Raw genomic sequence first — 11,773 nt, forward strand, 5'->3', positions numbered from 1 at the left:
TGTGAAAGCACAGCTGGACTTGTTTTGTAGAAAGGGCCCAGGTCGGGGCTGCTCGAGCTGGAGAGTTCCGCGGGGTCCTGTGCGGGGTTACGTGTGGCCTCCGTCCACGGAGCCTCTCGCCAGTGGCTACAGCAGCCATGCATCTGTGGGGTTTCAGGCAGAAAGACCCAGGTGGTTCTGGAGGACAAGCTGAGGCGGCTGGAGGAGGAATGTAAGCAGAAGGAGGCCGAGCGCGTCAACCTGGAGTTGGAGCTCACGGAGGTCACGGAGAGCCTGAAGAAGGCCCTGGCCGGCGGGGTCACCCTGGGGCTGGCCATTGAGCCCAGGTCGGGGACATCGAGCCCGCAGGTAAAGTCTGCGCCCTCCCAGTGGACACACAGCCTCGGGTCGGCCTTAGACGTGTTCTGGGCCGTGTGCCCAGTGCTTCTCTCTGCGGGAGGATGGTGGGCACTCGAGCCCCCTTCCCCTCCCTCCTCTGGGCCACTGATCAAAGGCATGGTCTCTGATCCCTTTGGAACCATGTCCTAATTCGATTCCAGTTCATCAGCTAAAGATGTTAATCCCATGTAGCCGGGTAGATTGAGGCGTGCCTCGCGGCCCGGGGGTCCTGCTGGGTGCTGGGAAACATGGGCAGGAAACACAGCGTCCCCCTCCAATCTCACAGAACGAATGGAAATCACTTTCCAATACGCATGATCCCCTTCAGTGACTTAACCTTCGCTCTCGTTGGACCAACAGTCACTGAGAATTTACTGCTGTCCTTTTCTCGTGACAGTGCCGTTGGGTCCCTGGGGCCTGGGGAGTCACAGGTCACCGCTTCTATCTTACAAACCAGGAAGCAGAGGCCCAGAGTAGTGATGTGAAGCCGCCCAAGCACTCGAGGCCAGCCAGGCAGCCCCGGATGCGGGCTCTGTCTCCAGGGGCCCCAGCTCTCCATCCCCACCTCCCTGAAATCCCACCACTGCATTAAGCCTGTCCGTCTCTGAAACAACAGCCCCTCATCCCTCTCCACTGGCCACCCCTCAACGTTATAGAGTTGGCACTTGCCTGGCAGAGCGGGTTCTAGCAACAAGAACCAGACACCAGGACCCCAGAACCCCCTGCTGCGTACCACTTCCTCTAGCTGCAGTGTGTAGGAAAGCAGGCTCGGGGCTCAGAGGGCTTGGGGTCACCTCCCTTCTCGAGGCCTCACTTGGTCATCTGCAAAATGGGGATGGCATGGCTGCATCTGGGACAGCTCAGGGCACAGCACCTGGCCGGATGGTGTGGGCTCATCATGTGGCAGTTAGCTCATTCATTCATTCAATGAATTAGGAAGACATACCCAGGCCATGCACCTGCGGGGTGCTGGCCACTGTCCCAGGTACAGGGGCCCCCGTGGAGCCTGTGTTCTGGCAAGGGAGGAGTCCCACTGGGAGATCAAGGTGCAGGGAGGGTGGGTATCCCGGGAGCTGGCATTCAAGGGCGGGCACCACCCTCGCCCTCAGTGTCTCAGCGTCCTGCTTGAATAGGACCGGGCACAGTGAAGGCAGCTGTAACTGGAAGGGGGGGTCCTGCTGGAGGCACACGGGCTTGTGGACCCCATGGACTCTGGCCGCCTGTAGGGGTGGCTGCCTACCCACCTTGGGGTCTCTTCTGCCACGTCCCAGGTTCTCCTCCCCACTCCCTTCCTTCAGAGCCCTTACCCATTCCCTGGGCTCTGGCCCCACCCCATCCTCCTGCGGCTCCCCTCCTACCTTTTGCCCCTCCCGTTCCAAATTAAGCTTTTGGAAACAGATGTCTGTTCCACGATGTCCTATTCACCTGCTCTCTCCACCACTCATTGAACCTGCTTTCCCTTTCGGTTGCCTCCAAACTACAAATCCCCCACCTCACCCCTGCCTCCAAATTCCAGGTATCTCTCCACACTGGCTACTTTCTTGATGCATGACCCTACACCCCCCCGGGGGTCCCCTCTCTCTAGGGTGAGCCCCATCACCCGTCGGGGGTCCCCTCTTTCCAGTGGTGCTCCGTATTTCCCCCAGGGGTCCCAATCTTGGCCCTTCTTGTCAGGTCTTCTCTTTTGGCCCAAATAGCCAACTTGTCCTTCCGAAGGCTCAGGATGAGTCTGTCTGCACCTCCCCACCCAGACCGGGGGGCCTGGCGGCTTCCTCTTGGGTCATATGCTGCACAGCAGTGACGGGGGCAGGGGGAGTGTGGTCCAGGGGCTCCTCCAGGCAGACCCCACTCACTGCCAGCACGCTTTCCTGAGCGCTGGGACATACAGCGGGCCTGGTGACCACGCCTCATGTGGGGTCTTCTGTCTGCATGGACAGTCTCCAGTTTTTAGGCATCGTACTCTGGAGAGCTCGCCCATGTCCAGCTGTGAGACCAGCGACGCCGAGGGCCCCGTGCCGGTGAACAGCGCGGCTGTGTTGAGGAAGAGCCAGCCGGCAGGCAGCTCCCCCTGCCGGGGACACGTGTTGCGGAAGGCAAAGGTGAGCTCGCCCTCCTGCAGTGGGGACACCTGCCCTGAGGCGTGCCTGCCGCCCTGAGAGGGATGTGGGGGGGGTGGGGGGAGACATCGTGTCCTCACTGTCTCCCGAGTCTCCACAGGGGGCCTCCTTTTCAAAAGTGAAAAGCCCAGAACCTCATGTTGGGGGCATACAGTGAGCCCCCACCCCGGGGCCTATTGTGGTCTCCAGTCCCCACATGGGACTGGCCCTGAGAATCTTGGATGCTGAACTTAGAGTTCTCAGAAAACTTAAAGACCATTTGTAGGTTATCAAAGCAAACAGTTCTTGACGGTGGTCACTACAAGTATGTCATTCAGAAAAACCATGCCTGGAAGAATTACATTAGTTCAGTGGAGGAACTGAATTTGCTCTGGTGGGTGTGAAGGCAGCCGGCCTCCCTCCGTGGCCTCCAGGCCTTGCATTGCTATCGTGGCATTGGTCCCAGGGCCACGTCAGGACCTGGGCCAAACTGGCTAGAAGTCCACGGCTTTCAGAGAGGTTGCCTGTGGCATGGAGGAACGCAGGTGGTACCCCCCGGGGCTTGCTCTCAGGGTAGCCCTGGCAGCCATGGCTGCAGACGCGTCTGTGACCTCGTGCCCTCCCAGGCAAGTGTCCAAAGCTGTGGGTCCCGCCAAGTCTGGGGAAGGAAGAGCTGCCACAGGTTTCTGTTCCCTTTCTCAGCAGGCATGGAGTGTTTTGGGTCTGTGCCTGTCCCTGCAGGTGCGGAGGGCGGGGGGGGCTGTGGAGGCAGGGGTCTCAGGAGGGAACTGTCCGGGGCCACCCCCCTGACCATTTGCAGATGACAAGTGCAGGAAAGGGTCTGGTTTATGTGGTCTCTTGACTGTCAGGTCAGACCTGCGAGGGCACTGCTGCAGCCCATGCGTGAGCCATGTGTCCCGCAGGTGCTCAGCAGTCACCGGCTTGGGGACTGCAGCTCCTGCCACTTCCCCAGGATAAACATGGGGTCTCGGTGGGTCAGTGCGTGGTGACGCCGAACCCAGCGACACACCTGGAGGGACCAAGGCGTCCCTGCTCATGGGGCCAGCAACCATGCGCACAGCTTCAGGGAGGGACTCCTGAGAACAGTGACAAGGGACTTGCAGCCAGGGTCAGGGGTGTGGCTTGGCCTCTGGGCCCCGGGACAACACTCCCCTCCTTGATCTAACTCCCGGCTCAACAGTGATTCCCGAACTCTTGAGCAGCCACCAAACGGGTTTCCGCACCATCCACGGCCACAGGCCTGTCTCCTGGCACCTTGCTGCTTTGACCCGTACCCTTCCTCTCGCCACACCAGGAATGGGAGCTGAAGAATGGGACGTAGAGGGACGGCTGGACGCCCCGCTCGCAGGTGCTGTCCCGCTGCCGCAGGAAGCCCCGCCTGCGTGGCCACCGCGCCGGATGCCACAGGGCCAGTGGCCGAGCCCCCACGCCGCCAGCGCCCAGACCCGCCCGCGTGTCCTCTCCTACTGTACTTGTCCCTGTAAAGAAATTCACCTGTGACACCGGGGTTCCCACCTCTCTCTGTTGAAGAGCAGAAAGGGAGGTAGAGGAGTCCCGGGGCCGATGGGAAGCTGCGTCTTTTGACTGAGCTCAGTGAGTGCTCTCCCTGGGTCCCTCGCACTCGGACTGCAGGTGTCTCTGCAGAGGCCCCTCACGGGGGAGCGGCGCCGCGTCCTCCTTGTGTCTCGGCATCCCCTCCCCACGTGCCCGTCCCGTCCCCCATGTCACTTGAGGCGGGTGCGTGGGAAACCCGTGCTGTGAAGCGTCTGTTATCTTTTAACTGTCTCTTCTCTGGACAAATGCTTTTGTCGCCACGATGCGAAAAGCTGCCATTCTTTTAAAACTTTTTAAAAATGTCTCTTTTTATCGTGTGTTGCACTTAGCTCTAAGGGTTTTTCAGAGGTTCTGTAGCCTATTTTATTAATTATTTGTACTGCTTTCGAAAGGTGGCGGAGCATCTCTGCTGCTTCACTGATGTGTGTCCCCGCCCTCCGTCCCCATGTGCCCCTCAGAGCCTGCAGGAGACCCGCAGAACCCCGGGCAGCCTCCCCAGATAGTGGTGGGATTTCCATTTCCCCAAGAGGGAAACAGGTTCTGGAAGTCACTGGGCCATAGAACCGTGGCATCCCGAGTAGAACGACAGCTTCCAGTCCCTCCCCGGGCCCCTGCCCCCTCCCCTGCAAACCCAGGCCCAGAGCGCGGTGCTCCTGGGTGGCTCCCAGGCCTGAGGGCCAAGGCCAGGTCTCTGCACCCGTGTGGCCTTTCTGAGACCCACCCAACTCTGCTGGGCCTCCAGAGAGACCCTCTCAGGGATCCTCAGTTCCAGGGACAGGCAGAGTCAGTCACACTGGGGTTCCTCTACAGATGGATTCAGGAGTACATGTGGGCGCTTTCTGCTGAGAGCAAGCCTCGCATCTAGAAGCTTTCATACCAACCTTAGGGATAGAAGGCAAGAAACGGTCTCCCATGTTTTCCCCTATGCCCCCGGCACGCCTCCAGAGTCCCTCCCGGGCTTGGCCACACTCACGCAGTCCTTCCTTCTGCATGGAGTCAGGCGAGCATAGGGCCCTCATGGCCCCATGAGATTTTGGCTGGAGAGCAAGTGAGCGGCCTCCCGGGCAGGAGACAGTTTCCAACAGGGAGCGGGGGGCTGCAGCAGAGCCCAGTGGAGATGCAGGCCCCCTCCTGCCTGAGCACCCCCAAGAAATCGAGGGAGGATGTCCCCCAAAGCCTCCGGGTCCATCTTCCCAGCGCTGTCGGAAGGAACCCTGTCCTCTTTGTCTGCATGGGAAGCTGGGCCGCCCTGCACTCTACAAAGCTGATTTTCTGTAAAACGAAAAGGTTTTATCCCCTGTAGATTTTTGCTGCCTTCCAGTCAAAGAAGGTTTCTCAAAGTAAGGCTCTTGGGCCTCCCTGCTTGTCAGCCAACTCAGCCCAAGCAACTGACAGGTTCCGACCGTCAGGAGGAAAAAGCGTGAGCTGCCCATGCCCCTGCCAGGGAGACCCTAAGCAGCACAGGGACCCCACCCCCTGGGTTTGCCCAAGGACACGGCCCGTCGGAGTGGGAGCCAGGATTTGGACCCTGGGCTCAGACTCTGGCGTGTGCATTCCGTGTCTGCAGAACCCAGGTTTCACACTCCCTTTCCTCACCATCAGCCCTGTAAAGAGGATGGCAAGCTTAGACGGATCCTGCTGGTTCCTCGGAGCCATTGGCAGCGGGTCACACAGAGGCCTAGGCCGCGGCCGCCCCCGTGGGCTCCTGCTGTGTTGTGTGTTCCCCCCGGTGTCTTTAATCAGAAAGGCGAAAGGATTTGCTTCCAAATAAGTTATTTATTTGTATATGTTCAATAAATAGAGTTTTTAATTTATATCTGTACATATTAGACACACATGAGACGTCTTGTCAGGATTCAGGTGGTGAGGTCATTAGGGCCCTCCCCGAGCCCCTGGCCGGCGGCCACCAGATGAGGCACGGGGCAGGCTGGCCACGGGAGGCTTGCCTCTCCAGGAGAAGTCCCATTCCCTTCGAGGTGTCACCTGTTCACCGAGCGCTGCCCAGACCGTGACAGAATCCTGACCCAAAGTGGAGGAGCGTGGCAGCTGTGCCCATGGGGCCACCTCTGGGGATCACAGCGGCTCCCTGCCCCCACCCCCCACAGCCCCACCGTCAGCCTTGGGGCTCGGCCTCCAGCTCTGTTTTGGTCAGGTATCTTCAACCTTCAAATCCCCTTGAGTTTTGTGTGTTTATAACTCACTGACCTTTTGCACAGAAACAAAACGGTGGTTGTGGGTGCACTGTGTCACCTGTGGCGTGGGATAGGTGGGAGCGGTTACTTTTCCCCTCTTTGGAGTCAGTGGGGGAGGGGGCAAGTCCCTCTGTGGGAGTCAGAGCAGTCAGCCCCGCCCTCGCCGGGCTTCAGGATGGTTCCACTGCCTGGTACCCAGTACGGGTCTGGGGAAGGGTCCAGATGGGCGTGGACCTTTCTGGAGTCTTCTCTGGGTGACCGTGCATAGCCGTGGTATAAAGCCGTCCTGTCCCCCGTTCGCGCACCTCCGTGTTGCCAAACCTCACTGTCGTTCTCGTTCCCTTCAACTGTCCGAGATCCAGAAACCCCAAGCCACTCAGGTTGGAGATGTGCCACCTTCTGCAAAGTCAGTGTATGCTTTCGGCCGTGAGGGTTGCCCCCAGAAAGGAGACCCAGCCCCATTTTCACGGTGGCAACAACTGGGAACGCGTGTGCAGGTTTGCACGGGGACAGGTGTGAGTCTGGGGGCTGCAAAGGGACACAGCCTCATAGCAGGCGGTGGGTGCCCTCGTTCACTGGCCCAGCTGTGCGACGGGACCTCCCGAGGGTGGGCAGCGAGGTGGGTGCCCAGAGCGGGGCCTCTGGTGCCAGAAAAGACCCCTGCAGCCAGCCCACGGGCCCCTTCAAGGCGGCCTCTCCCAGGGGAAGGCTGTCATCTCCACCACCCCACCCCCCACCCCCCGCCCACCTGGCTTTCTCAGATGTTAAACTGTTGCCTTCCTCATTTTGTCTTTTTCTAAAATAAATTTTTAACGGGAAATTTTTCATATCTGTGGCGTCATGTTAAAGAGAGTGATTCCTTATTTTGTTCCTGTTGTCACTGCTGGCTCTTCACCATCCCCATAACGGGCTGGGTCCGCACTGTGAATACCTGAAGGTGAACTTTACCTTGTGTCCCTTGGCGGGCACAGCCTCTCCCGCCAGCGCCCCCTGCAGGAAGCTCGTCTCCCGTGAGGCCAGGGCTACAGGGGCGCCCAAACATTATCTGGCCCCTCTTCGGGGAACAGTGCGGGGATCAGTGCTGGGAACAGGGAGGGAACAGCGCTGGCTGCCTCCCTCCCCCCGCTGGCAAGCATCACTGGGTGTCGGAAGGCGTTTCCAACGTGGGATCATCAGATCGCAATTCTTAGGGACCAAAGGTGTTTTTAATAAGATAATCTTTCTATTTGATTTTCTAACGAGAAAGGAAATAGTGACTTTAAATTCTAACACCAACTTTTAAATCATGGATATTTAGCATTCACTGACCATGGCTCTAAGTTGTAAAATGTTTTCATATGAAGATTGTAATTATTTCCTTACTGTATTTTTTAAACACTAAAGTCGTATTTAAAATTCTCTTTGAACGAAACCAGCAAGAAACAGCAAAGATTTTTTTTAATTAAATATGTTGGCGGTGCCCGTTTCAAAGGACTGTAAATATGTTTTCACTGTGTTTCTCAATGTATTTAATTCATCAAGGACTTTTATCAAAGGAAACTTCCAACGGAAATACCAGTTTTCAGGCTGTCTGCTCCATGTTGTAGTCCCCTCCCCCTGAATTTTCTGCTTTACTAACGGATTTTTCTACTGTTTGAAGGAGTGTAGCCCACGGACTGGCGCCCTCCGGCGTGCCTCGTTGGTGTGTTATCAATAAAGCTTTATGCTTCCAGCTGGCCTCCGTGTCTTGCTTCCGCCGGCCTCACCATCCGCTGGATGGAGGCACAGGGTTGATGGACACCTGTTGGGGGGAGAGTAAGAAGGAGCAGGTGAGGGAGAGGGTGGGGGCTCTGCCTTGTTTCTATGAGCAAGGATGTTCTTTCCCTGAAGAGCTTCAGCTACTGTGCTTTCCAGTGGTTTTTAGTCCACGGATCAGAATATTCAATGTAGAAACCTTTGTGCCCCCACTGAGGGCCAAGCTCCGGGCCAGGTGCTGGAGAAAGGAGTGAATCAGATGGTACCTGCCTCTTAGGAGATCCTTCTCACAAACAGCCAGTTCAGTGCCTCCTGGGGACGTAGGTCTGCGTGCAGACATCCGTGCGCCCCCCTCCCACTCCTGGGAAGATGCAGCCGCCCTCTGGATGGGTGGGTGGGGCGTGTAGGAGGGGGGTCCTGGAGCTAGGTCATGGTGATTGAGCAGGAGTTCAGCAGGGAGCTGGGCAAAGGAAAGATGTTGCCTTGGGGGCAACAGGAGGAGCAGGGGGTGGAGGGGGAGGACCAGGGACGTAGCCAGCAGCCACGTGAGGCCGGGACACTGGCAGCCGGGGGCAGGGGGAGGTGGAAGGTGAGTCTAGACAAGTGGCTGGAGTCAGATTGGAGGGTCCAAGCCTCCCCGTGTGGGTGGGATGGCCTGATCTCTGGTTTGGGGAAGCCCCCTGCCGGCTGGGACCAGAATGAGTCACAATGACGTTGTGGCAGGTCCATGCGGCCACACTTGCCCGGGTTGGGGGGCAGGGAGGGCCAGAAAGGCAGAAAGGCCACCTGCAGGTGCACACACCCAGTCTGAGCCAACCGAGCACCCCCACCCCACCCCACGTGGCTGGCTCTTCCCCCAGAGCTCTCCTTGGCCCAGCCCAAGGAACTGGGCTGGCCTGCATCTGGCAGAACACACAGAGGAGTGGCCCTTGGCAAGGGCCGCACAGGTGGAGAGACCGGTGTGGGCCCGCTGGACCGGAGTCTGCAGGACACCCTGGTCAATGAGGGGGAAAGGCCAGGTCTGATCCCGGGGCCAGGGATCTGTGGGGGACTGAGTGTCCCCCCAGACCTACCTTCCAGGCTCTAGGGCCAGACAGCCCCGTGGGACCCCACAACCCAAATTCTGTCTCCCTGTGGTGTGGGATGGACCTGGGCACATCACGGATGGTGAAGGGCCCCTTTTGGTTCCAGTGGGAGGCAGGAGGGGGGCCCTCTCATCCGTCTTAGAAGAAGGGGTTCTCAGCGCACCCTGTGCACTTGGAGGTGCAAAACCAGGGACAGAGTCTTCTGGGCCCCAACTTCTGCTGTTCAGCATGGGCAGTCTGTCCCCCTCCCCGGGGAGGCGGGTTAAGACTGTGTTAACTGATGTTCCTCCCTGGGTCCCGCACCCCGGTCACGTCCTGGGGCGCTGCCGAAGGAAAGGGAGGTGCCTCCTATTTCTTTTCAAACTTAGCTAGAAGAGGCCAGAACTCCTGCCTTGGCTCTTCAAAACCACAGAGATGACTCGGGGACATTCATCGCACGTGTTATGGTTTTGGGGGCAGGCGACACAAAGCCTCCCCAGTGTAAATCAGGAGCTTCCTTACTGGGAAGCAGGGAGAACATTAGCTGACCTGTGTGATCCAGAAAAGGAGGCTTCGATGGAGGCTTCGTCAATTCCATGATGCTGCTAAAATGGTCATCTTTTCGTACAAAGGGACCAGTTAGCAGAGAAGTGGGGTGGGGAGCACAAGAGGGAGGGCGTCCACAGAGCAGCAGGTCTGGTACACCCACCTCGTGACCTGGGGGACTAGTGCCAGCTGGTCCTGACCCCCAAGGGGGCCGGTCTATCCCGGAGCTATCTGCAGGGGTGGCCAACCTCAGCCTTAGACAGACAGACTGCCCTCCCAGGGCAGCCGGTTCCTACAGATGGGGAAGGGCTCACCCACCAGCATGCCTGCACGCGCAGACTGACCATTCTGGAACCCACTTCCCAACCATCTCCAGTGCAGGGACACCACCCCCTTCCCCAGTTCCTGCAGGGCCAGGTGCCAGACACCCTGGGTCAGCCCCTCCGGCCCAGAGCCCTCGGAAATTCTTCCCACTAGCCAGTGCTCAGCCTGTTTGCTCTGCCCACCTGCTCCTTCCTGTGAACCTGCAACAGAGGCTTCTGTTCACATTTTCCCATCACTGACCCCTCCTCCACATGCCCCACATGTGGCGTGGCGTGGCCGTCCTCTTGAGAACTGAGTACGACAGGCTTAGCTGATCCATGGCAACCTTCCCCTGATCTGAAGCCTCTCCATTCCTAGTCACAACAAAGCCTACATTTTAAGACATCCCAGTCCTAGGCGATCGGCAGGAACCCCAAAGTCCGCGGGTCTCTGGTTGGCATTCTGGAGCGTTTTCTGACTTCCGTCCCCCACAGAGTAAGAGGGGAGCCCCCACTGGCTTGCCTGCTCTCAGAAGTCAGTGGGTGAGGCCTGGAAATCGCAGGCACCCTAGGCCCCTGGCAGGTGCTCTATGGTGTCCATCCTACCCCGCTGGGGGGCCCCTGGGCCCCTCCTCCAGCCCTCTCCCCTTCCAGCCCCCTCCCCTTCCTGTCCCATCCCAGAGCACTCCACAAGCCACCATAAGATGAGGAAATGTCCCTACCAGTGGCTGTGCCTCCCATTTGTCCCTTCCCTTTCTCTTTGGTGAAGAATCTGCATCCCCAGAACAATTTGGGCATCCCTAGGGATCAGGGCGCCACCCAGGTGTGTGCCCTGCCCACTCCCTCCCTGCCCACCCTACCCCCCACCCCTGTGTGCTGCTGCCACACACAATATGCATGTGCCTTCCTGTCCCCTCCCTCTGAATGCATCCACCAGGAAGGGGGGAGGGGATGTCCAAAGCCCTTGAGCCTTTTGCTCTTGTTTTTAAACACGTTCCATGTTTCTCGATGCTGGGAGCCCCAGGCTGCCTTGAGAAGCCGTCCCAAAGCACCAGTGTGACAACAGCACGCCAGCTGTGACCACAACCGCCACACTGGCCCCAGGCTCAGTGCCTGGCACGCAGCGAGCCAGGCGCTGAGCCAGGCACTGAGCCAGGCACTGAGCCCACACTTTTCCACGGTGGCCTGACTGTCCGTCTCGTGCGCACCGAGGGCAGGCCGCTGGTCTATGTGCTCTCCAGCTGCCCCCGCAGGGCTTCAGTGGAGCACAAACCCCCTCACTGTGGGGTGTCTTTTCCACAAGATAGACACTCTGTTTGCTCAACGAATCCTTCATTCATTTCTCCATTTGTTGAATGCCCACTGTGGGCGGGGGGAGGGCTGCAGACACATGAGGAAGAAGCAGTCAGAACCCTCACGTCGCTGCAGCCACCGGGTATGGGGGTGGATGTGAAGCAGTAACCCCACTAATACATGTGCAACCAGAGACCGTGGGAGCCATGAGGAATGATGTCGCCCTCTGGTTGCAGCGTGCTAGGACCATGGAACCACGTTCCGTGAGGAAACCTGAGGTCAGGACTTAGGTGGATGACTCCCCATCCCCCATCATCTTGCACCCACAGTGTCCAGGAGACACTCCCTTCACTGGCGACACAGAAGAGGGTTGCTGGTGCAGGGAACATTGTGGAAACGTGTGTGGTGGCTGCTTTTCGTAGGTGGGAGCTGAGAATAGGGCTGTCAGCACAGAGCTTGGGTCCCCGAATTCCATGGGGATGTGGGACCCCAGACTGCAGAGTCTGGATGGCAGCTGGCACCCTCCAGAGACCCGTCGGCCTGGCACATTTGGTGGGAAGCCAGTTTCAGCCGTGGTCGTGGTGGCTGAGCCC

General features: G+C 58.6%; 1 protein-coding gene across 1 annotated transcript in view; it reads left to right on the forward strand.

Moving 5' to 3' along the window:
* Positions 1-7,951, forward strand: part of AFAP1 (actin filament associated protein 1) — a 134,437-nt gene extending 126,486 nt beyond the window's left edge. Inside the window, exons 17-19 of the mRNA XM_080797616.1 lie at positions 158-348; positions 2,316-2,477; positions 3,790-7,951. Of these exons, the coding sequence (XP_080653742.1) occupies positions 158-348; positions 2,316-2,477; positions 3,790-3,816 (380 nt within the window). The 3' untranslated portion in view covers positions 3,817-7,951. The remainder of the gene's footprint in view (positions 1-157; positions 349-2,315; positions 2,478-3,789) is intronic.
* The last annotated feature ends 3,822 nt before the right edge of the window (positions 7,952-11,773 follow it).

The sequence above is a fragment of the Martes martes genome (genome assembly GCF_963455335.1).
Source record: "Martes martes genome assembly, chromosome: 2".
Classification (NCBI taxonomy): domain Eukaryota; kingdom Metazoa; phylum Chordata; class Mammalia; order Carnivora; family Mustelidae; genus Martes; species Martes martes.